At 40.9% G+C, this 26163-nt stretch overlaps 1 protein-coding gene across 7 annotated transcripts in view; it reads right to left on the reverse strand.

Annotated features, from left to right (window-relative positions):
- Positions 1 to 26163, reverse strand: part of CDK8 (cyclin dependent kinase 8) — a 180476-nt gene that overhangs the window by 27830 nt on the left and 126483 nt on the right. For 6 of the 7 annotated variants that reach the window (XM_075919243.1, XM_006138901.4, XM_006138900.4 and 3 more), the window contains 4 exons: positions 14356 to 14413; positions 11410 to 11541; positions 5431 to 5574; positions 483 to 552 (listed from right to left, as the gene is read on the reverse strand). In XM_075919243.1, the coding sequence (XP_075775358.1) occupies positions 483 to 552; positions 5431 to 5574; positions 11410 to 11541; positions 14356 to 14413 (404 nt within the window). The remainder of the gene's footprint in view (positions 1 to 482; positions 553 to 5430; positions 5575 to 11409; positions 11542 to 14355; positions 14414 to 26163) is intronic. The other variant, XM_025179390.2, reaches the window with a different exon arrangement.

A 26163-nucleotide genomic window follows, 5' to 3' on the forward strand; every position in this document is an offset into this window, starting at 1 on the left:
TCCAGAAGGCAATGTGACTGCTATTGTTTAAAACACAGAATTGTAGCATCATAGAGTACGTGGTAGTGGAGCTGCAAGGATGAACTGAAACAGGTCAGAACACGAATCTGCCTGCTACGTGTGAATGTATTTACACATTTGTAATGAATTGTTTCTATCTGCAGGTTCATGTAGAAATAATTCTGTTCTCTAATGCAGCCATTGCCAAACTACTTTGTCAAGTTGACTAAACTCAGTTCTAACAAACCATCTTTCCTTTACTCCCCGCATTTAGCTTTGCCCCAGGTACTGAAGGCTTGTCTTCACCACCAGCTAAAACAGTGCTTTCCTTTCTCATCTAAGTCATAATACTTCCATATTCATACTTTGCCATATGTCTATAAACTACTACTACAGCACAATATTTGTAAATAAGGTAATTATAATTAAGATAAAATAGACAACTAATCTCTCAAAAAAGCTCAAAAAAAATTTTAACTTACGTGTTTCTTCTGAAATCTTTCATTAATGTTGAATGTTCAGGCATCTTTTTTATATCCTCCCAATCTTTATCTGCAAGATCAACATGCATTAGTATTTTCTCATATACCTTTTTTTTAGAGAGAAAAAAGACATGATTCAAAATGTCCTAACTTAGTTTTCCCTTCCTTTATAACTATGCTGGCTTTGTCCTAGTCTCTACATTCCTTGAATGGCCTCAATATCTCTTCACAGTGGACAATAAATTGTTCACCATGTACCAATTAACTCCTCAATTTAAGATCTTTAAATGCCACCCCCAGTAGTTGCTAAACTATGTACAAGATTTTATATGAAACTCACATGCCAGCAGGAATTGATCATGTTCCAGTTAGCTTCCTCCCTATTTAAAGATCCCACTTTTTCAATTACCTTGAAGTCAGTATCAATACAAAATTTTAATTAAGGTTCTTTCATTTTTTAAGGACATTGTATCACATGACAATTTTATCTAAAAGGAAATTATGAAGATACACTGACAAGCCATCTTGATTCAGTTTCAACCCACAGGAACTACTGTCATTTCTCACTACAATGGGTAACAAGGCACAAAGTTGCAGTATATTCCACTCTTCCGAAAAAGCTGCCTTGGATAAGTGATTCACAGCAAGACAAACCCACCAAGATCAACCACAACCACATCAGAAACCCCAAAAATAAATTAATGGAGTTAGGCTTTCCTATTCTAACTGTCCCAAGTTCTTAATGGCTTAATAGAGTAGTTCTGCACCATCTGTTTTGCCAATGGGGTGCCTGGGATGGCAATATCTATAATTTCCAGTAGCCACTATAGCTGCACCCACCTTCAACAAATATTAAAGTTTTAGCCAATTCTATCTCAGACACACGCTGTAATGAAAGGATATATGTCAGCAATGTTTAAGGTATGTCAAGCTCAGACTATGGATAAGGAAACCTATTCCTTAATTTATTTACATATAAAGGGGGGAAAGGAATTAATAGTTAATTGTTTGTGATTTATGTTTCACTTTGTCAGTAACTTGTAACTATATAGTCAATGCCAAAGCTTCAAGTTGGTAGCTTCTTTTTCCTTAGTCTGAGACAGAATTTACCATTTTCCTCCAGAAAAAGAACCATGTTTCTAGCTTGAAGACTGTATGATATTCTCTTGTAGCTATGCACTTGAAAAAAATCTAGCCATCTATATAATTAAATTGTGTACATCTGCAACTTTAGAGCTACAGAGCTTTTTAACTGTTTATAAATGCTTGGCATTCATGACAGAAAATGGACCTCAACCAAGGTTCCCTATAAGCTGTGTGCCCATGAGGGCATGCAGCCCTTTTTTGTGCCCCACGCAGAGGTTCAGAGCTCATCTGATTGGCTGAGTAAGGGGAGTGGGAAACTCACCCTCTTGGAAGAGTAGGAGCAGCAGCAACAGCTGCAGCTGCATGCTATAAATGGAGAAGCTGACTCCAGCCTCTATTCCAGGACTGGACAAAACTGGACAAAGATGATCTGCAGCCCGAATCCACTCTTGAGAGCCTCAGCCTCACTGTCTGCCCCACACCCACTCGGCACTCTGAAAGCTGGATGCAAGGCCACATGTATGTTTCTGAATGCTGAGAGCCTGAAGGGAGGGGAAACAGACTTCTCATGCTGCCCCTGTTCCCAGTTGCTTCCATTGGCTGGATTCGACCAATAGCAGCTGCTTGTTTGCAGGACAGGCAGCATGTGAAGTGCCACTCCTCCCTCATCCCTGAGACTCACAGCATTCAGTTATGAGCAATAAACATGGCTCATGTACCTCCCCTGAGCATGTACAGGAGCTGGAAGGCAGGGACCCTGGCTAAGAAACCTGCTTGGCTGCTGGCTTGGAGCCAGGTAAAGTCTCCCAGCCAGAGCCTCTCGGTGGCAAACCAACCCCTCCTTACTCTCAAACCTCTGACCCACTTCTTCCCTCCTACGCCATGTAGCCCAAGCTTTCTGCACCCCTGCTCCAAGCCCCATACACCTTTCTAGACAGAGCATCCACTCCTACACCCCTCCTCAGATCACACACCCTTTTCAGACCTTGCACCCCAATCCGCTATGCCTAGTCACAGCCCAAATCCCTGCACCCCTGACTCAGGTCACAACCCCTGCCCAGGCTCTGTATCCCCTCCTCACCTCAGTCCGTTGCCCCAGGTCACAATCCCCTACTTCACCCAAACTCTCTCCCAGATCCCACACCTCAATCCCTTACTCCAAGTTCCTTTCTGCACCTAACCTCCATCCCAGACCCCCGCACCTTCTCCATCAATATAATGGAAGAGTGCAGCCCTCAACCACTTAACAATTCTTGGAGTGCTTCCCCCATCAAAAATTATTGCCCACCCCCGTGTTAATGGCTTAAGGTAAGAAAGAAAAAGATTCTTTTAACAGAATTTTTATGTGTTGCAGATATCTAAAAATCTTATCTTAATGTTTTTTTTTTTTAAATCCTGTGTTACTAATTAATACATTATTGTATTGCATTAAGGACAGATTTCTACTATCTGGCAGAGTTCTGGCTCTTATGAGTCAGAAGTAGCAAGTACTAGATGTTATTTTAAGGTTTCATCCTAGAAAACAGCTATCTGCAAGATCTTTGAAACACGCATCTGTCTGTTAGAAAGGATAATACATGCACTCCAAGGTCTCAGAGGGGTAGCCATGTTAGTCTATAACTAAAAAAACAATGGTCCTGTACCATCTCAGAGACTAACAAAAATATATAAATAGTATCACGAGCTTTCGTGGGCACAACCCACTTCTTCAGACAAGGGTAGTGTTAATTTTGTTATTTGATTTCATATTAAATAATCATAAACATTACTCCTTGTTAATTATCCCTTGTTTTAATATATTTTCTTCCACACCTATAGACTATTTAAAATATATATTTATATCTACAGTTTTTGTTTGTAATGTTGGGTGCACATCCACACACTACTTCAATATTGGCAGAGAAGAAATTTTAACCAACTCAAAAGAAAATTCAAATGCCCAAGGATGGAAAATCTTAGAGGCAACACTGACTTTAACCTGAAAAACTGAGCATTTTGCTAGTCCATCTAGGTAGAAGATGAGGTGCATACAAATTTAGAACCAACTACAGAAGGAATTTATCTAATTGTTTCCCACTTTGCATTTTCTCTATTTCCTTTTCCTCCCTCTCATATTTGTCTGTTTTCATATCAAATTGCACCAAATGATAAATGTTAAATGATAGGAGGAAAGGTTTTAAAGTAATAAAATGGCAAACAATTATATTTTGGGATAAGAAGGGGGGAACTTCACACCAAGATCAACTGTTCACACAATACAATCCAAACTTACTACAAAACATTAATATAGCACTATATATTGACAGAAGTTCACGAACACAAATTGTGCCCCAGAAGAGTTTAAAGTCTAAATAAAGCAAGACAAAGACAAGAAAAATAGTTTAATAGTGAGAGAAGAATGGATTGCTTAAAGAAATTGTCCTTAAGGAAATTTTTTGAAGGAGGAAAGAGAAGGCACTCTAGATCAGTGGTCCCCAATGTGGTGCCCATGGGCCATTTATGTGCACCCACCGAGTGATCGGGCCAAACTCTGCTCCCGGGCACGTGATGTATGGATGGTGCCGGCCCCTGGGCACGCATCGTATGGGTGGACCCGCCCCTGGGTGCACGGCGCAAGGGCTGTGCCGGCCCCAGGCACGCGGTGTATGGGCAATGCCGGCCCCCGGGCGCACGGTACATGGGCTCTGCCGGCCCCAGGCACGCAGCGCATGGGTGATTCCAGCTCCTAGGCGTGCGGCACAGGAATGGTGCCGGCCCCGGGAGTGCAGCGCATGGGTGGCACCAGCACTGGGCACGCAGCGTATGGGTAGTCCCGCCCCCGGGTGCCTGGCGCGTGAGTGGCCCCGCCCTCGGTTACCCGGCAGCCCCAAAAGGTTGGAGACCACTGCTCTAGATAGATGGAGAACGGACGATTGTTACAGAAGCTGGCAGTAGCATGATAGAAGGCATGAAGCCAAGAGTGGGAACTGGAAATTATGTGCTCAGAAAAAAAGTGAAGAGACTGGGGCTGAATATGAAGGTGGGACAAAGAGTTAGAACTTCTTGTGATAAGAAGCAGGAGGCCAATGAGGAAACTGTAATGAGGTGGTGAAAGAACAAGACTATTAGCAAGAATAGCAACCTATTGAATGGACTCTGCATGGTGGAGGGAATACTAGCAATAGAGATGGATCAAATATTAAAATGAAGCCTTAATCATTTTGACAACACACCAGCAGCCACATGAACACCAGAAGGCATCTCTCATTAATCCAATAGATGTTCAGGGCCATCTAAACAAGATGCTATCAAAGGATGAGGAGAAGGAGTAACAAGAGGATTGCTATTTGGAATTTGCTATGGGTTTGGACTTAGGAAAAGCACTCTTTCCAAATCATGATTGTACCAGTATATTTTCTGCCACAACAGAAAACTTAAAATGAAAATGCAAAATAGTTTGTTTTTGCAATAATTAAACATTAATTATGCAGATTTATCAGTGGGTGCAATATTCTTTGCCTAAATCTGTCTGCAAAGTTTTAAAGTATTAAGAAATAATACTGAAAAGACATTCAGAAATAACGCTAATGTTTTTATTTCCTTGTAATAAAACTCAATCCTTTTAAATGCGATAAAATATTGAATATATATAAGATGTTGCACAGTCAAGCCTAGTAATAGAAACAGTAATATAAAATTGCATGTGGTAGCACCATTATGTTTAGGCTCCATCAATTTTGCAGTTCATGAAACAAAGATTATATTTGAACAGCTTTATTGCTTTGATCACCTGCAACCTTAATATGCAAATACAGCAACAATTTCAAATACACGTATCTTGGTTTGAACAGCAGTGATTAAAAAAACACCTCACAATACGTACCTGCAGGAAATCCCATTACATTGAATATTCTGTCCAGCTGGTCATGGTGATAAGGATTACTAGTTTTGATGTCTTCTTGTCGACAGTGGAATATTGGCTCTGATGTTAGCAGCTCTGCAAATATACACCCTATCGCCCAAATATCTTTTTTTTAAAAGGAGAAAAGAAATTAAATCAAATGGATTTTTTTCAAAAGAACACAGATCATGGGTGGGCAGAAGTATAATTCTTAAATAACTTATAAATTCTAAGAAATAAGGCTCCTAAATGTCAAGTATTCAAATGGAACTAGAATTTTCTTTTATAAGACTGCAACATTTTCAAATTTTACCTCTAGGCTGCAATCATTTATGTACAACTTAATAAGTAATTTTGTAGAATGCACAGTAATTGTATATGATGAGAGCTCAGATAGCACGTAAGAACTACAGGCAGTCCCCGGGTTACGTACAAGATAGGGACTGTAGGTTTGTTCTTAAGTTGAATTTGTATGTAAGTCGGAACTGGTACATATTGTAGGGGAAACTCTAGCCAAACATTTTTTTTAGTTTTGGATAACATAGGGAAAGGTTAACTCCCCTCTAATGTTTGTTTTGCTGTCTGTTCCCCTGTTCAGAAGATTTCACATCTATTTCTGTCCCTGTGACAAACTCAGGACTAAAGGAGTAACTCATCAAATACCAAACAGCTCTGCACCATGCTTTGAGCTAATAGCTTTATTTCCACACACCACCCAGGGTTCTAGGAGGAGGGTCCTTTTTTTGCTAACACAATGAGGCCAGTACTTTGTTTGTTTTGGTGGAGTCTTTGTTTGCCCAGGGAGCCCAGCATGTATAGGGGGAGGAGGGGCAGAGAGGCTGCTTTTGTCTGCTGTTCGGCAGCCTGTTGCTCAGGGGAGGGGGCAGCCTGTTGCTGGCAGGGGGGGAGGGGGGAGGCGTGCAGGATGCGAGGCCGGAGGGGGGGGGGGGAGCGGGCATGGGGAGGCACTTTTCCTCTGCCCGACAGCTCTGCAGGGATCCCTGTCCCTGTGGCCAGCTGCTGCAGGCAGAGGCCAGTTGGAGCCGGCCGAAGAGGAGGAGGAGGTGGATTCTAGGACCCAGGTGAGCGAGCCCCGGGGACGCTGCTGCGCTCCGGGAGCCAGGCATGTATAGAGGGGAGGAGGGGCAGAGAGGCTGTTTTTGTCTGCTGTTCGGCAGCCTGTTGCTCAGGGGAGGGGGCAGCGGGCGTAGGGAGGCACTTTTCCTCTGCCCGGCAGCTCTGTGGGACCCCAGTCGGAGCCGGCCCGAGGAGGAGGAGGATCCTAGGACCCAGGTGAGCGAGCCCCGGGAATGCTGCTGCGCATGTGCGGGAGTTGCCTCACCCCGTTCGTATCTAGGGATCCGACGTAAGTCGGATCCACGTAAGTCGGGGACTGCCTGTACTACTCACAGGGTCTAGAAGCTAGTTGACTATTAACAGCAGAATTAGGAACGTACTGAAGAAATGCCTATAATTTTTAACTAAAACAAATTAAATCCTGATTTAATCATTCTTCATCTTGGCCTCTTTATGGTGTATACTCTTTCCCTGCCTTTTGCCCTTTTTATATTTTAAAACTTCAAAAGCCCATAAGTTCTACTAAATACTATTAAACTCTCAAAAAGTTGTGTGTTCAAAAGAACATTTTGTAAGGAAAAATTGCTGGCTTTATTCCACAAAAGCTCAGAGATAATTCACTTGCAACACTTAATCTCCCAAACTGAAAAACATAGCAAAAATAAGGAACATCCCCCTTTTTAACCATTATTAGAATGTCATGTCATGTCATATTGCCCCTTCCAAAAAAATAAAATTATTAAAAATAAGAGTGTGTGTTTCTGTAGAGTGTATGTGCTGATTATACGCATTTAAGACACTTTACGAAAATAAAGAATTGTTTAGGAAATTTGTTTAATCTTAGTTATGTGCCTTAGTTTGTAAATTCAACAGATATTGTAGTTTCTAGATCACATTTACTATAGTATGCATTTATAAGATAGCTAACTTTAATGCACCATTGTGCTAAACAATGCCTTGGATGAGTAATAAAAGGTCATGAAAAAAGATGGAACCAAATTATCTACATAGCATAATTCCACCATTCAAGTTTCACACAGCGAGTTTTTACCTATCTTGAAAAAAAAGTTATGAGTTAAAGCCCATGAGTTTCTCTGCAGCTCTATCTGCTGAGAGCAGAAAGGAAACAGCTAATAAATTATTGTAAAAGGAGGAAACAATAGGATGACCAGAAAACGTTTAGAGAACAAAAAGAAAGGGTCAATACATTAAGAAATATATTTAATAGTGAGAATATTTTTGGCAAAAAAGGTGGCAGAAATAGTGGGTGGAAAAATTTTTAAGTTCAACTTAAAAAGGCTATAAAATAATTAAAATTTTCTGTTGTAATTGTACAATGGTGAAGTATAAGAGAAAGTTTTACAGGAGCAATAATTTATGCACAAGCATCTTAGAGAATGTCTACACTGCAATAAAACACCAAAGGCTAGCCTGTCTCATGGGGCTTGGATTGCAGTGCTACAAAATTGCACTGCAGATGCTTGTACTCAAACTGGACCCTGCAAGTGGGGAGGGTCAGACTGGGCCAGCAATGGGTATTTTATTGCAGTATAGGACCATATCCATGTGATGCACAGAAAAATTAAAATGAACTAGAGAAAGAAGAGACGGTTACTCATCATGAGCAGTAATTATGGTTCTTTGAAATGTGTTCCGTTTTTGGTGTTCCAATCTAAGTACACTTGCACCCAAAGTGCCTCAAACTGCACATTTTAGGTAGCAGTATCCATTCACCCTGTACACATGCTCCCTGCACGAGGCTATTTAGAGTTGCATAGGCAAACCTTCCTCCATTTCTTTTCTATCACAAAGACTGTTGTTAAGGACTCTGAAGCAGAGGAGTGCAGGTAATAGAACACCCAAAGGGGGTACATCTCAAAGAACCAGTTATTGCACCAAATGAGTATCCTTCTCTTCTTCTTTGAGTTGTGTCCCTTAGTGTGCTTTACTAAAGGCTATGTCTATACTGGGAAGGTTTGATGACAAAAATGCTGTCAACATGCATAAGTCACCTAAAGTAAAAACAAGTCAAACCAGTTTTTCTGCCTCCCATTATCAACATTTCATGGACTCATTGCTAGTACCCTGTGGACAGACAGAGCAAAGCACAAGCATCCCACAGTGAAATGTTGTGGGAAGGCAGAGCTGCTCTGTGAGTTCTCTGTGCTGAGGAATGTCAAAGCAGCAGAGTATTCTCTCCAACCTTCCTCCTGCAGCAACAGTCTATTTGCCACTGTGTTCCTAAAAGGGCAGAAAAGAAAGGAGCATTCCAATGATTTGCTCTTTGTTTGTTCCTCAAACAGAGCAGCTCACTCAGATGTCAAATACTTCCTGGAGCTTTGAAAGGGGATGGGTGCATGCCTGCAGAGCAGCAGAGATCACAAAACACTGAGTACAGTCATCAGGGCAGGCATTGTGAGATACTGGCAGAAGCCAGTTCTCTGGACAAAACAAATAGAATCCAGGCTGGCTCTTTGTTGACAATAAAAGAAGAAAGCCTAGAAGGTTGATTTATGTAAAAGTTCAAAGGCAGCTTTGAAAAGGACTTTGGATATGGTCATAGTGTGATACAATTCTTAAAGAATGTTGTGAGAGTTAGATATGCCATTTTAGCCCCTATCTTACCCATTATTTGAGCAAAAGTACTGACTACTAAAGGATATTTTCATACACCGGGAAGAAGGGAGCATTTGGCCATAGGTTCTAAGACAGGCCTTGTGAGACACCTTGAATACCAAACTAATGCATCATGCCATCATAGGCATCTGATTAGTGGAAAGAGGCTATGAAGTTCATTGAGAAACATCCTCATTATATCAGAGGGGTAGCTGTGTTAGTCTGAATCTGCAAAAGCGGCGAGGAGTCCTGTGGCACCTTATAGACTAACTGAAGTGTTGGAGCATAAGCTTTCGTGGGCAAAGACGAAGTGGGTCTTTGCCCACGAAAGCTTATGCTCCAACACTTCAGTTAGTCTATAAGGTGCCACAGGACTCCTCGCCGCTCATCCTCATTATAGAATGAACAAATATGGAAAAATCCTCTACCATATGACAGAAGGCCATAATAGCTGCACCAAATGCATTTTAGGGAGTTGGATTACAAAATAATTCAGGGTTCTTAGAGAAACATATTTATGTCCGCCCTCTTTCAGGTAGGTGGTTTTGTGGCTGGGGATATAGCAACTTATTTTTTCAGAGTCTAGCAACGCTTCATTATTGATGCAGACAGCTAATCCCTTCTTTTCTCCTGTACCTCTATAATGTTCAAAAAAATATTTAAAAGCACTAAAGAGAATTTCATACTACTGTCACACCTGTCCCATGATAAATTTGTACTACTGCCACACATAATTTCCTCTTTGTTACATTCAGCACTTTTCACAGTCTGAGGGCAAGTGCTTAGTGTGAGAGTAGATTCACCTTCACCAATACCATGCTGTTGCAGTTCAAAGCAGATCAGTACTGGCAGGGGGAAAGTGTCTTCTCCCAATTTTGGTGCTTCTGGATAGACTGAAATGCTAACAACTTACCTTTAACTGCCTCCTATTGAATATCAGGTTTAAAGTACAGGTTTGACCTCCCTGCTCAAGCATCCAATAAGGATTTTGCCAGACCAGGGGAGGTCATTCTGGCCCCTCTGCTGCTGGCACCACCCCAGATCCTGATACCCCACTGAGCTTCTGACCCCCTACTTCGGGCAGTCCAGCTGAACCATGTACCCAGGCTCCTGCCCTCCACGCCCCTATCCACAGCCCAGCTGGGGCACGTGCTGGGCTTTTCATATCCCCCACCCCACCACAGCCTAGCTGAGCTCCCTGTAGGACTCCGCTCCCTCTCCCCTACCATAACCCAGCTGAGCTCCACACCTGGCTCCCCCCACACAGCGCCAGGTTCTTCCTCGCCCCCCTCCACACAACATATTAGTACTCTCTGATTCTGGAATATCCATGGACCTGATGGACCATCGATATTGCCAGACCAGATTGTCCCGGGCTACGTATACACTACGAGTTTTCCCGGGAAAAAAAATATGTTAACGAGGGACTCATTTGCATAAGTTGTGATCTCATTTGCATATTTTATGCCGATCCAATTTTTTGCTAGGGTTTCTGTGCAAAAACAAGCAGTGTGGATGTTTCCTTTTTGCACAAAACCCCCTTTTCCAGCAAGATTGGTAAACCGGATCTTGAAAATGGATCAGCACAAAATATGCAAATTAACCCCTCATTAGCATATTTTTGCAGAGAAAACTTGTAGTGTAGACATAGCCCCAATGTACAGCAGTGCAACCTATACTCTCATTTTTCACAAGAAAAGGCAACACTTTTTTTGGGGGGGGGGGAGAGGAAAGAAAACAAAAAATAGTAAATGAAAGGTGTATCATAGCCCCATCAAGCTTGACAGTCACAGCATAGATTCAGTGCAGCTAATGCCTTCTTCAGACTATACATTGCATAATTTGAAATTTTGCTTTATGTACTTATTAAACTCTAAGTAGTAAACCCCCAAAGTAATATAGCCAAAGTACTCTGTTCCCCGCATTTTCTGGATTTTGACAATTTTAAGAAGTGTGTCAATATTTCATTCTATTGCAAATAGTAATATACTTTTTGAAATTTCTAAATGATAAACTATATAAAATTATACAAAGGCATTTGAATTCAGATTAGAAACATTAGCAAGTTTATTGTGTTTACTTCCCAGGAAACAAAGTTCAGAAGAGTATTTAAACTAAATAAAATGTTAGCAATAAAGTAATTCAATTGCATACTTTTCTACCTGTGTTTTACACTCCCATGCTTATACTTACACGCCAGTGTTTCAGTAATTCAGGAATATTTTGCCTAAGTAACACATTAATAAACTGGTACTTAATTTTACTTACCGATAGCTTTGGTATAATGCCTTGCTCCAAGAAGCAATTCTGGAGCTCGGTACCAGAACGTTACAACTACTGGATCCAAATCTGCTAAAGGCTTCAGAGGTGAATTAAATAATCTGGCAAAGCCCATATCAGCTGAAAAATTTAAAAAAATGCTTTAAAAAGTTAAGAAAACTTCACATTGATTAAATGAAATTACTGAGCTCATACGTTAGATCTAATAAAACTGTGCTAAAAAGCAAACACACTGTGGTAAATATGAATCCTGATAGTCTAACTTTACCATGCCCTAGAGCTCATGATGAAATTATTCAGCATCATCACCTATGACGTATATCATTATAAATCATTACTAAAGTAAGCCATTTAGAATCAAGAATTTACCACTGTTCTGAAAAAGGCATGCCAACTCATGTAGCTCTCAGAACATTGGTTAAGTCCTTATTGGCCAGCAAGGGGGTCAATTTTCTGCCTGGAAGAATATTCCATTATCACAGGGCTATTCATTCAGGAAACATTAAAGGGGAAAAAAGTGGGTAAAACAGTAATTCTGCAAAGGTTAGAATGAGTTATACATACGTGTATGACACAAGAACTACCTATGCAAAGCTGATTGCAGCTGAAGCAGGGTTTCATTCACACCCAAAACAATAGGTGACTCCAACCATGAGGGCATCTTCTTCCTCCTCAATTTAAATTGTTCACAAAGTATCACGAGTACCAAGATGAAGCTGTTTAAGCTATACTCATAATTTTTCCTGTTTTAGGAAAATTTTTCTTCACCAATAAAACCTTAAGAAAAATATTTTATCTAAACTGCTTTTTGGGATTTGTAATCAATAGTTTCCTACAGAGCTGTCTGAAGTGATCAGAATTTAGAATATGGTACAGGACAAGATGGACAGAGGATAGAGAATCGGGATGTTTCCAGAAACCCTGTTTTTTGAATTCCCAAACACCAAAATAATTGGGTATGGTGGTGTAAGAGCTTATATGTACTAGGTAGGACTGGGGAGGAGAGTCAGGTCTATAAAAGTTTGAGAGAGAAGGGGTTAAACCCATGCCACATTAATAACTCAGTTACTGAGGAAAACTTGCAGAGGAAATACTCATATCTAATCTTGCTCCACAATTTAAAGTAACTATTTGCCTCTATGTGCCTCCCTACTTAAAATTATTTTATTGCATTTAAAAAGAGACATTTGCAGTTTTCTATATTAAAAGTAAAGATACTCAAGGTATGAAGAATTCATTGGTATCTTTAAAAATATGGGGGAAATACCCAATAAAAAGAGGACTCAAAATAGAAAAAAGTCTATAAAGCTTATTTTATATTAAATATACCAGTTATGTGTTTTTTAAAAAAGTATTAATGCTGGAAGAGTGGGAGCCCTTGGTATGGGGATACTTTTGCATTCTTTTCCTTCTGTGCAAAATCATGTTAAAAATTGCAAGTTTTTCAAACTGATAACACACTTAGAAATAAAGGCTTTTCTACTGTTGGGACCGGATGGCTCAGAGGACTGGTGGTCGGATGCAGAATCTTTCACCTGTCCATCAGCAACAGTTGACCAAATTTAGTAGAGATCTGAAGTTATTGCCAAATGTCTTTGCACATAACTACCACTTGCAAAAATAAGTTGGTGGTCTGTGGGCAAATACTAATGGATAAAATTGTCTACATCACAAAAACCACCACCACAATTGACACTGCATGTGCCTGGAGACTGACCTACACTCTCACTCTTGGTAGTGCATACTCCACAAAGAATAAGGTAATGGGAAGAAACGTTCATTTCTATTGTCCATGCTGTACCTATTTTGCAGATAGAAGACCTTAGTCTCTATCATCAATCTTACACCTCTAACGGGCACTAAAATTTTAAAGAATGGGATTTTCTGAAGTGTTCATCATTGAACTAATTCTACTCTTTACACTTCCCATTGCTCTCAATGGGTGCAGAGTTAGGTGAGTGTCAAGCATGTCAAGAAAATCCCATCCTTGATTTGCAAATTAGTGATTAACGGTTGGTGTTTCAGATTAACAAAATCACCACAGAATACAGAGTGACACTGAGGAAGAATCATCTAATAAAAGAAAAAAACTCAGAGGGAAGTGAAAAATAAACTTTAAAAAGTTCTGCCAAAATGGACTGCCTAATTATATTAATATAACAATACAGGGTATGCATTAGAGGGCTATTCTTGTATCAATGCTATACTAGTGCATGCCATGATATGGCTCATTTCTGTTAGACTATGGTTAGATTATTTTTAGTTACTTTTTAAAATAGACTTTATAGAATGATTTGGAGATTCTGCAAATTATCCTTTCACTGAGGAAAAGGTAGTTCACATCGGAAGATAAATTATGGGAAAGTTTCATTTTCTTCCCCCCACCCTAGTTTCCCCTCCCTATTTTGAATAGGTTTAGTGTTAGTTCTTACTACATGTCTCTCTGAATCTATATTTTCTGGACTTTTTAAGACTCCTTTTGCTTCCTGTGCCTCCCAGGAGTCTGGGTATCCTTTGGAGGGTACAATTACCCTCGCTTCTATTATAAAATTTAATATTTGGAATAGTGAACAGTTCCCTATTTAGATTTTATAATATGGAGCAAGTTAGTGTCTTAACAAGGAGGTAATTTAAAATCTCACTTATTCTCCTTCACTCTTCCAAGATGCCTGTTAAATTTATCCCATATTAATCTCCCTCCCAGCATACACCCATATAATATAATGGTATAAGGATTCCCCCCCCCTTTTCATTGATGAGGCTCTAGCTGTGCACCATTAGGAATTGGTGCTCAGGTCTGATATCAACAAGCCTGTTACTCAAAATAGCTTTTGATACAGTGTCCAGTCACATACTATCTTAAGTGATTCAACTGCACCTTTAGAACATTCTAACTTAAATGCTACACTGGGACTTATCAAAGATATAACATACCAATTTTTACTCTTCCTCGCTCAGGACCTTCACCCATAACTAAAATATTAGCAGGTTTCTGTGGAAAAAAAATAAATATACAATACATATACCAAGATAATCCTAAATAACATTTGTCTCTGAAACAAAAAATTAGCTTTGTTTCACCAGTTTTAAACCAAATGCAGCATGATACAATCATAGATGTTTACTTTGTGATAAAGCTGTGGAAGTATCCAAAACACGGGCTTTCCTTTGCTATTTCTATCGCTCACATTTTCCCTCGCAAGCTCTTTTATCCAGGGCTACGTTTCCCAGACTAACTGCTATTGTGGTGTCTTTTTTTCCACCTGCAATAGCAAGCATGAGCCTTCAAGTCTTCTAGCAACATCACCAGATGAACTGTTCAGCTCATCAGGGTTCACATCTGTTACTTCACAGCCTCTTCCCCATCCCACTTAAAAAAAACCCAACAAAGAACGCAGGTGTGAGATGTCACCCCTGCAACATATATTTTGCCAAAGGTCTTTAGGCACATGTTTAGACAGACATTTTACATTAAAAAGAAAAATCTCAAGATACAGGTTGAATATCAGTCTCTTTATAAAAATATATTCCACAGAAAATCTACATAACACATCATCTAAATTTAGTATCCCAGATTGATGTAGTACACTAATTCAGCCAGCTTTTAAGTTTTAAAGTAAAAGCATATCCTTAAAACTACTATCTAAATGTTTCTCCAACTGCTGTAGTAGCTACCAAATATTAAGAAGTAGGACTCTACTTCTAAGAAAATGAGTTAAAACATTATGCTAGAAAATAGCAGAGTCAAGCATTAACCTCACATAAACTGAATCTACCCATTTCTAATTTGGGAAATAAGGAGTTTAGGTTAGATTAGTTTATGCTTTTTTACAGCACTGATAACAGACCTATAGAGGTATTTACACTGCACACTCCTTATGGTGGCATGCAACGTACATACCGTGCACACAGCCCTTGCCAGGGCATAAGAAGCAGCTTAGATGGTGAAACACTGCTTAGGAGAGTAAAGATGCACCTGAACTAAATGACTATGAACCCTAATTGTCCAAGCAATGCTCTCCCACCTAGGTTGCTATTTTTAAGAGGCAAAGAGTCCAAAAGTAGGAAGGCAATAGGGAAGAGTTCTGGCATACAAGACCTGTCCTTGCTGAAGAGAGCTGACCAAAGCCCTCTCCTACTGCAGGGAAAAACTTGAAAAATGGGAAAATGCTGTAGCAGCTCCACACTGTCAGGTCCCTTTCACTGATGTTAGTAGCTACACGCCCCACTTCAGAGACAGTCTTATTCACTGTGGTGTATAGTCACACATACCCTACGTACTGCCAATAGTGATGTGCAGCTAGATTACTCCTGTGGGAAATCTGCACCATTGCGCACAAGCAGAATTCATGTTCCTGGACTATTCTCCCTGCCCCCCCCCCCCCCCCCCAAGCTGGGTGAACTGCTGTTTCCCCTTTTGCCCACCAGGGGCTGCTGTGGCACCAAAAAATAATGCAGTCATCCAGCAGAAACAAAATACAGGACTATGTAGCACTTTAAAGTGCTACATAGTCCTGTATTTTGTTTCAGCTACACCAGACTAACATGGCTACATCTCTATCACTATCCAGCAGAAAGGCTGCATTCCTCACAGCAGGGACAGGCAGAGAAAGCCTGGGATGGACAGAGCAGGCCACACTAGGCTGCTAGGGAATCACAGACCAGTATGCAGGTTCAGGAGCTAGTGGGATGACAACACTGGGCCAATGGCTTCATGAGAGGGGGCTGCAGAGCTACACAGAGACAGGGATAGATGTGTGTGAATGAATGGAAAAGGTTAGGGGTCTGCCATGGTCTGCATGGGGGAGGCTCCTAAACTCCCTAAAAATCTACCCCTTCACCCAAAAACCTGTTCCATACTGCTTTCACCCATAGACAACAGCTCTCCGGGTTCACTCCAACACTTCTTCCCAATAATTTCTTGCCTCACCCTCAGCTCTTCTGTTACCCCTGACTCCCCAAACCCTTATAAACCTTTTGAAAGTTGTGGGAAATGTGTTACTGTAACCTAAAATATAGAATTACCAGGGCTATCAATTAACTCAAGTTAACTCAAATGATTAACTCAAAACAAAATTAAAAAAACTAATCATGCTTAATCACAGTTTTATCACACTGTTAAACAGAAGAGCAATTTAAATGGTACGTATTTTTGGATTTTTTCCCTACATTTTACAATATACCGATTTTAATTACAAAACAGAATTCAAAGTGTACATTGCTCAATATATATTATTACTACAAATGTCTATGCTATAAAAAAACAAAAGAAATTTTATTTTTCCACTTCATCTCATACAAGTACTGTAGTGCAATTTCTTTAATGTGATATTCCAACTTACAAATGTAAAAATTTTTTCTTACATAACTGCACTCAAAAACAAAACAATGTAAAACTTTAGAGCCGACTAGTCCAATCAGTCCTACTTCTTGTTCAGCCAATCACTGAGGCAGGCAAAATGCAGGACAATGTAGCACTTACCTTCCTTCCTCCCGCCCCCGCCCCCCCCCCGCATCCCCCTCCTGTTCTGCAATGTGATTTGTCCTTTTCATATTTGTTCATTTTTTTTAATGGTATCCTTTGGTATATATGGTTGTGACTACTTTCTTCCACTATTTGATCTGATGAAGTGGGTCTGGCCCACGAAAGCTCATCATCTAATAAACCATCTTGTTAGTCTTTAAAGTGCTACATTGTCCTGCATTTTGCTTCAACTACCCCAGACTAACACGGCTACATTTCTATCACTATTCTACATGTGAGGCAGGCAAGTTTATTTACATTTATTGGAGATAATGCTGCTCACTTCTTCTTTATGGTATCACTTGGAAAGTGGGAACAGGTGTCCACACAATACTTTTGTAGACGGTGTTTCAAGGTATTTACATGCCACATGTGCTAAATATTCACATGTCCCTGCAAGTTTCAATCAGCATTCCAGAGGACATGTTTCCATGCTGATGGCAGGTTCTGTCCCATTTCCTGCCACAATTTTCTTTGGTCTTCATATGAACAATGTATTTTATAAACTAGTCTCTTGCAACTGGATGGGCATAGGTTCCTCAAAAGCTAACTTTTTTTTAATGTATGAATCAGAAGTGCATTAAAATAAACATACTTAATTTGAGGGGAAAAAAGGCAGGAAATTTAGACTTAATGAGATCCCTAACTAGTGGGTGATTTTATATGAGCACTTATATAAAGACCTAGCCAAAAGGTGGTGAATTTAACAGTTACAACTCATACTTTAATTTTCCTGGTTTAAGCCACTGCAAAGAGGAAAATTAAGAGTTATTTTGCTACTGTGCCTTCCACACCTATGCCAACAAGGACATCTTAACCGTATAAGAGTTAATATATTTGCTCCTGATAGCTCTGAAGAGGTGATAATAATTTATGACAAACATGCGTTTAGGCAAGTTTTAAATTTTTTATTATTTAAAATATTGTGGGCATCAGGCTATTGTGTAAAACATATTTAAGGTTTTTTTTAAAATGATTTTTTTCAGCGGCATCTTGTAAAAAATTGGGATAATATAAAATAAGGCACATTAAAATACAAGTACCTCAAGCCAATTTATTTGCCGGATTAATAATAATTTCCTATGAAAGGCTCCATCAAAGCATCATTAGTGTAATTATAGTAATCATGCATATAAAGTATCAGCATACTGTAGGAATGACCAATATCTTTTATTCCATGGACAAGTTAAAAAAGAGGTTATTTGGGTAGTGCAATAAAGCTGTAAATTTTCAACAAGGTGAGGCACATTCCATTACCTTTCTAACAGCAAGAGCAACTTTGCACTATAAATAACACTAGTGCTGTACTAATATGACAATATGCAAAAAAAACTTATGTAATTTTCATAAGGAGAAGAGATATATGTAGGTTACATTACTACACTGTGTCCCTCAAAAGGGGGTATAAAACTGATACTTTTTTTCCAGACTGAAGTCCTTGAACTTTAAAATCATCCCATCATGCATATCTGCAGACCATTGATCAGAGATCACGTGTTAAGATGCTCTGGGAAGTGGAAAGCCATGTCTGCACCAGAAAGCTTTACAATCAAAAAATTCTGCCAACACACTTATCACCATAACTATTTCAGTGAAGTGCATTCATATTTGGTTGCCTTTGCCATGTCCTCATAGCATTAGGTTGTACAGTTCAGCAGAAGACATGTGACACTGTGGGTAGCCCTCCTGATGTTCTCCATGCCACTATCTGGCACATTACCTGATAGGAAATGCTTGTAGTCAAATCCCCATATATCCCTCTGTTCCCTCCCATAATCTACTTTTTCATGCCATTTCTCCATCTCATAACACGAAAGCACAGATTACTGGAGCTGCCATATCCATTTAAAGGGAAGGCCAAATCATTCTTTTGCAAAATTTTAACAGCCAGACATATAGTAGGAGATACACTAAGAATGAGTGGATGACAGACGACAAATGAAGCTGACCAACTGCTGCAGGTAATCCCAGAAACCATACATGGTGGAGCAACAGCTTTGGATCCATACAACAAGCCCCAAGTGGTGGGAGTAGAGCACAATGTAAATCTGGGAATAACAGTAGTGACTCCAGAACTTTTGGATACAGAAGGCTACTTTCTAGAGTTGCATGCCAAGTTCACCCCAGTCATACAGCAAACAGACTCCAAGGTGAGAGCTGCTTTTATGGAAGAGAAATGGGCGTAAATCACTGTCCGTCAGTTTGCAGCCCCAGATTGCCTACCAACTGTTTGGTGTTGGACAGTTTATGGTACGGGCCCCCTCCGTTATCTGGGTATGCACAACACTTAAACCCACAGGACTGAATATCAGGGAATAAGCACTGGCCGACCTCTGGTCTTCATTTTCCACATGTAAATTGACCATATCTCCTGAATATTAAGGAGCATCAAATCACAACCAAAAAATTAACTATGAGTTCAGTTTTGCATTAAAGCTGGGATTTAACCACTTTCTTATAAAGAATACAGCATCTCTTCTTCCCACAGTTTTAACATTTCATGAGTATAATTGTTTTTGGAGAATTTACAAGTCCATTAATGAAGTCTGAGTTAATTATTTTAGAATGGATCAAATTGAACACTATGTGCCAGACTATTCTCTCTCCCCACCCCCCCTATTCCACACAAATAATAATTTGAAATTTCAAGTAGGAATAAGAGATCCTCCGGAAAAGAGCTTATTTTCTGGAGGATCGCGTCCAGACTGGCGCTTTTCTCCGGCTTATCTACAAGCCAGAAAAAAGCGGCAGCCACGAAAATGCAAATCCCGCGGGGGATATTTAAATCCCCCGCGGATTTGCCTATTCCCAAGTGCTACATTAGCATTCCTATTACGGAATAGGGGCCAATGTAGACACAGCCTAGAGGTTTTTAAGTCTCAGTTTAAAAGTCTCAAGTCCTAGCCTGGTTGATTTAGTTGGGGTTTGTCCTGCTTTGGGCACGGGGCTGGACTCGATGACCTCCTGAGGTCTCTTCCAGCCCTATGATTCTACATAAGGAAAAATATATATGAATATTTTAATTATTTCATGAAGAAAAATTACATATCCAGGAAAATTCAGAACTATGGTTGCACTTAAAAATGCAAACACAATAGGTATGGAAATGCACAATTAGCACACCCAAAAGAATTTCAACTATGTCTTGTGCTCAGAAAAAAAGAGTCTTTAAAAATCAGTTTGATTTAATCTGATGTCACCCTCATTAATAAGTTATTATAATTATATGATTATTGCATAACACGTCTACATAGTTGATTGAAAGTTGGCTTTGGTGAAAGTTTCTCTGCCGGCAAAGGGTAACTGAGGATTCCCATCAAGGTAGATAGACTAAAATTAAATGTGGAGAGTTTTTTGCTCATAAGTATATATAGATATAAAGTAGTCTGCTTATTTAATCAATTATGTATCTTAACATACTTTTATTCAGATTCCTAATTTGTATTTTATATTAGGACACAGTGAATGACATCTCTTATTTACTAGATTTCACTCTAACTCATGAGATGAAGTGGGTTTTATCCATGAAAGCTAATGATAATGTATTTGTTAGTCTAAGTGCCAGAGGACTGTTTGTTTTCTAGATTATGGTTATTTTTAGTACCTATGTGTCAAACTGTATTTGGACAGAAATTGGAATTCAATTAAAATACACAAATAATTTTCACGCAATTTTTTTAATTAAATAAAACTACCTTAAATTTGTTGGATATATACAATTTTCTTTTCAAAATATGTTTTGCATTGAAAAATGATTAAACAAATTAAGTATATGTAATTAGTGATTTGAATTGTTTCCAGTCCCAGAGTGCTAGGCTTCCTTTCTATTTTATTAAAGAAATACACAGACTCAGTGCTTGCAAGAGGAAAAATATTGCCTCTCAGGAACCAATTGGTAGTGTTTAATTTTCCCCAATTACTATCTGAAAGCTCAAGCTGGCTCTGTATTGTTAAAAGGAACTTCTAGATCAGGGGTTGGCAACCTTTTCAAACCAATGAGCCAAATTACATCAAAATGCAGAACAAGTGGTCAACAAGGAGCCGTATAAAAATGCCCATTTGCATGACTGACAATATACTACTTAATATTATTGAAAATTGAGATAATACCACCATAAATGAAACTTTGAATTCTTAGACTTTATTTAATGGGACTTCTGCTGCTGCATCTTTTCGCACACTTCTTTGAAGTTTACATCGTAACTGGTCAAATCCAGCTTTATGCACACATTCAGGCTGTCTTCTGTCAATCTTATGGCGGGGCTGGTGATGTAGGGGTGCAGGAGTCTGGGTTGGGGGTGTATGAGTGGCTTAAGGCAGGAGATTGGGGTGTATGAGACTCAGTGAACAAGGCTGGGGTGTGTGGGGGTGCAGGAATGTTATGGTAGAGGACTGGGAATGTGGGGGTACATGAGGGGCTCAGGGCAGGGGCTTCAGGTATATGATTGGCTCAGTGTTGGTGTGTGGGTGGTGGTGGTGGTGCAGGAGTGTTATGACACTGCAACCAGATGAGGACTGGGCCCAAATTGGGGGCTTGTTGGCCAGGCTTCATTTTTAAATAAAGTAAAATGTTATGTCCAACATAAAAGGTTTCAACAATGACTTTATTTATGGCAGGAGTGAGGAACCTTTTATGGGCTGGGGGTCACTGACCCACAGAAAAATCAGTTGGGGACCACACCAATGAGAAGAAAAAAAAAAAACTTTAAAAATTCCCAATCTTCCCTGATGTGACCCCCCCCCCCAACTGAAACACCTCTCTCCAGCCCCATAGTGGGTGAAAGGCAGGGAGGACTAAGGTTCAAGGCCTCATGCCATATTAACTCTTTTGGGGTTCCAGAGTTAGTAGATTTTTTGCCCTCCCTCCCAACTCCAGCCTCTGGGTTGGGGCCAAAAATGAGGCATTAAGTGTGTGGGACAGAGCTGCCAGAGAATGGGATACAGATGGGAATGCAGGATCTGAACAGGAGCTAGGGTGCAAGAGGTGGTGGGGGTGAAAGGTCTGGCCAGGGGACAAGCTGCCTGGCCAGGTGGCAGAAGCAGGCTGCATAGCCAGGGGGCAGAGGGCAAGGGGTGTCTGGCCAGAGACTGGGGGGGGGGGGGGGTTGGCCAGAGGGCAGAGTGTGTCTGGCCTGGCTCTGGGGGAAGGGCAGGTGGTTGGCCAGGGGGCAGGCTGACCGGCTAGGAAGCAGGAGGGATTTTGGCCAGAGGGCAAGGGGGATGTTGGCCAGGAGGTTGAGGGTAGGGGACATCTGGCTGGGGACAGGGGGGATTTTGGCCAGGCAGCTGGGAGTAAGGGGTTTCTGGCTTGGGGCTTAGGACAGGCTGTCCAGCCGTTAGGTTGAGTGGGGGTGATGGTATAGGCATGAGAGAGCGGGGGGCACTTACTTGTTTTCATGTTGTGTGGCAGGCAGCGTGTAACACACCTGCTGCTGCTCCTATTCCCCAGAAGTCTGTGGGAAGGGCTGGCAGGGGAGGCTGCAGGAAGTGTGTCCCGAGGGAAGGAAATGTCAGTGTGCAGGGATCCATCTTTGGTTCTTGGTTTCCCCCACGTGGGGGGTAGGAAAACATTATCACGTGGGGGGAAGGAAAATGCTATCTTGTTTAGCCTGTTTGTTCCCATGCTGGACCTAGTGGGGAGGGGGCTTTCTCCCCTGACTCCTCCTCGCAGGATGCTGCACTGGTATTTGAGTCTTTCAGGGGCCATAAGGCTGCAGCGCCAGTGCTGGCTCCCTGCTGCGGAGGGAGTTGGGGTTCCAGAAGAGCCATATCTGGTTTGCAAGGCATAGGTTGCTGACCTCTGTTCTAGATATTTACCCTGGTCCTTCTTGCTGCTGACTCCACCCAAAAGACAGGTTATATACACAGTATACACAGTGATCTGAGTCAAATACAAAAGATTTAATATCCCAAAAAAACAATCTCCCAACCTCACAAGGTGCAGGATTCAGTAAGTCACAATAGGAGAAGACCATAACATAACAAGTAAAGACAGCTGGCAGTTTTTCCTTATCTGTCAGGCCGTCTAATTTGTGGGATGTTTCATATTCAAAATATACTAAATATAGTCATGTGGCAATTAGGGCTAATACTTATTCTGCTTAAAGATGACCTGCAAAAGATTATTTTTTAAATAGTGCTTGTCCTTTTTTTGGCTTATTAATAAAGTTCTAGAAGGCTTTTACACATTTTTTTAATCTTAGAAATATTAGGAATGCAAAGCTGGCATGTTCTGGCATTTTTGGAAGATCGTCAGAAGGTCAAAGTGATTTGTGAGTGTGATGGATGGGAGGGTTACTATCCTTTTCTAGACATCCCAGTTAACATTATATAGGTTAACTAAATTACCTATATAAAGATTAAAACCAGAATCATGGGTACCCAGGTTGTGCTGACAGGGAGCCAGGAGAGCCAATAGGAAAAGAATGAGAAATCTGAAATGAAACAGTTTTTGCTTGCTTCAGTCTCCTTTGTGGGGATCGGACTGGGGGGGGGGGGGGGGCTGCCCAGTAGTGCAGCAAAAAGCCTGACCAGGTGAAGCTGAGCAGCAGCGGGTACAACTGGACTTATCTGGGGAGAGAAGGGACTGCTTTCTTGCAAAAGCAATATTGTTCATAAAGAAAAACTGACACAAACATGGAATCCAATCAAGTCATTTCTACAGTTATTTCTCAGTGTGGAAATACATTGGATTTATGAGCAATAAATTCATTTAAAAAAAAAAGGAGAAAGCATTCCAGTAAAGCAAGATAGGCAGCAAGCAAAGCTCCTGAAGACAAAAACTAATATTTAAAAGGCCACGCACTAGATGTTATTTTGACAACACTGTTTTGAAAATTGTAATTAATTTTAACACAAAGGGAAACAAAGGTTCTAAGATACCAAACAAGAAAATAAACTTTGCTAAATCACGTTAATGAACTACAGACAGGAAAGTACCTGTTTACAAAATTCAAACACCTTGGAATCTAGTACAGTACTTGACAATCAAAACATCATTCTTTTTGTAGTTTCACAACAAATTAAACACAAAAACAATGAGGAGTCTTGTGGCACCTTAAAGGCTAACAGATTTATTTGGATATAAGCTTCTATGGGCAAAAATTCACTGTCAGATGCAACTTTATAAACACACAAACTTCCTGCAGCTTTTTTTTTTTTTTTTTTTTTTTAACGAACTGTGCATTTACAGGTTATGGCAAGACAGCTTGGGGCAATTGCTTTGAACCCTATCATTCTGGTTATGTGCTTTAACATGGGAGAGAAACTACATTATTGTGTATGTTAACTTCTTCCTTGAAACGAGCAAAAATGAATTGTCTGTGTAGATTCTTTTAGACCTAATAGCAGCCTTTGGTATTACTGACAATGAAAAAAATGTTGTTCTCTACTTTATGGACACTAACAGAAATGGATGGAAGTGCTGGGTGTGCTCTGTTCCTGTCATTCTGAGATAAGCCCAGAGCTGTCCTATCCACTGGATGGTTTGGGGTAACCCAGACCCTTTTGGAGGGCTCTGCAGGGCCCAAGGTGGCCTGAGTATTACCATACGGGGCTCGGCAATGGCAGCAGGGGCTGGGCCCACTCCCATATAGGGATTTTAAATATCGATTAATCTCATTTTTTACCAGTTACTCAATTATTCTATAGTCCCTGGGGTGGAGGCCAGCAGCCAGTGCGCTCTGGCCCCACTCCCAAGGAGTCGCTTGCCACTCCATGCTGCTGCCTCTGTGCCAGAGTGGAGCGCCAGGCAGGAGCTGGTCTGCGTGGGGAAGCAGTTTAAAAACCAGCTCTCCTTGTGGACCAGCTGTGGTTGCCCCACGCTGCTGCTTCCGATACCAAGGCAGTAACACAGGGAGACAGCAGCCCCTATCTGGGTGGGTCTGAGCTCCTGGATCTGGCGTGAGCCAGAACTGAGCCAGGCTGTCTGCTTACCTCGCTCCTAATATGCTTTAATGCAGAGCCGAAGCAGGGGTGGGTTCTGGACCAGGTGCAAGTCAGGATGGAGTCAGGCTGCTGGCCAGCTAGTTAAAGAAATTACTGGCAAGGGGTGGGGGAGGAAACGTGTGTAGTCTATAGCATTAACTGATAAGCTTTTGTTTACTGGTAAATCAGTTAGTTGATTATACTATTACATCCCTACTCCCACACTCACAAGTGATGGCAGGAACTGCTTGAAGCAGAGCGACCCAGACTCAGCCTGACCAGCTGGGAGCTGGGCTCAAGGAAGTGCAGCAGGCTGCATCTTGGTTGCTCCACTTCCCACCACCATGATGAGTGCCAAGGAATGGGAAGGTGAGGGGTGTGATCCTTGCTGCTTGTTACCAGACTCCCCTCAGCAATCCCCTGGATTATGTCGCTATGGGGAGGTGGCAGAGCAGGGGTGAGAGGAGGAGGGTAGGGGCAGGGACTGGGGTGGAGGTTGTTCGGGGTTCCACAAACTCCTAGGGATGGTGCAGGATAAGCCTACTTGTTTTCCTTGCTCAAGGGTTCTCATTTATCAGGAATCACAATGGTCTATGTTGTCACTGCTCTTGTTCAATGTTTACATGAGGCTCAGAGAGCCAGTGTGAAAACAAGTACTGCAATGCATTTAGTATGCTGCTAACACCCAGTTCTAGTTCTTTATCACATCTTACCCAGCTGCAATAGTGGAACAAGCTACCCAATGTCTAGACAATCACTAGTTGACTGTGACTTAATATGGACAACGGAGATAATGTTGACAGCCCAGAGGAAGCAGCTAAAAGAACTGGCAGAACTTACATAAGTAGCCCCAATTAAGTAAGCATGGCAACTATCTGGAAAGAGAGTAGAATGCTTGGCAGTTTGATCCTGGACTGTGCCTTGATGCCTAGGTAGTACTGTAGTGTGTCCATAAGTGCTTTTCTCCATTTGTGCCTTGCAATGAGACCTTCTCACAAACAGCATATCTTTGTCACCTTGAGATTAGATTGCTGTAATGCATTCTATAGGGCTTACATCTTGTGATTATTCAGAAACTGAATGCAGGATGTTACAGCCTGTTTCATCTGAGATATTTAGACCAGGACACTGTGACAAACAGATTCCCAATAAACTGCTCACTAGAATCAAATATGCCACTTTTAAACCAAAAAGACCTATGTTATGTGAGATCTAGTTAACTGAAAATTCATCTCTTTCCATAATACATAATTACAGATGAGATCAGCAGGGAGCACTTGAGCTCAACCTCC

The sequence above is a fragment of the Pelodiscus sinensis genome, chromosome 1, assembly GCF_049634645.1.
Source record: "Pelodiscus sinensis isolate JC-2024 chromosome 1, ASM4963464v1, whole genome shotgun sequence".
NCBI classification, from domain to species: domain Eukaryota; kingdom Metazoa; phylum Chordata; order Testudines; family Trionychidae; genus Pelodiscus; species Pelodiscus sinensis.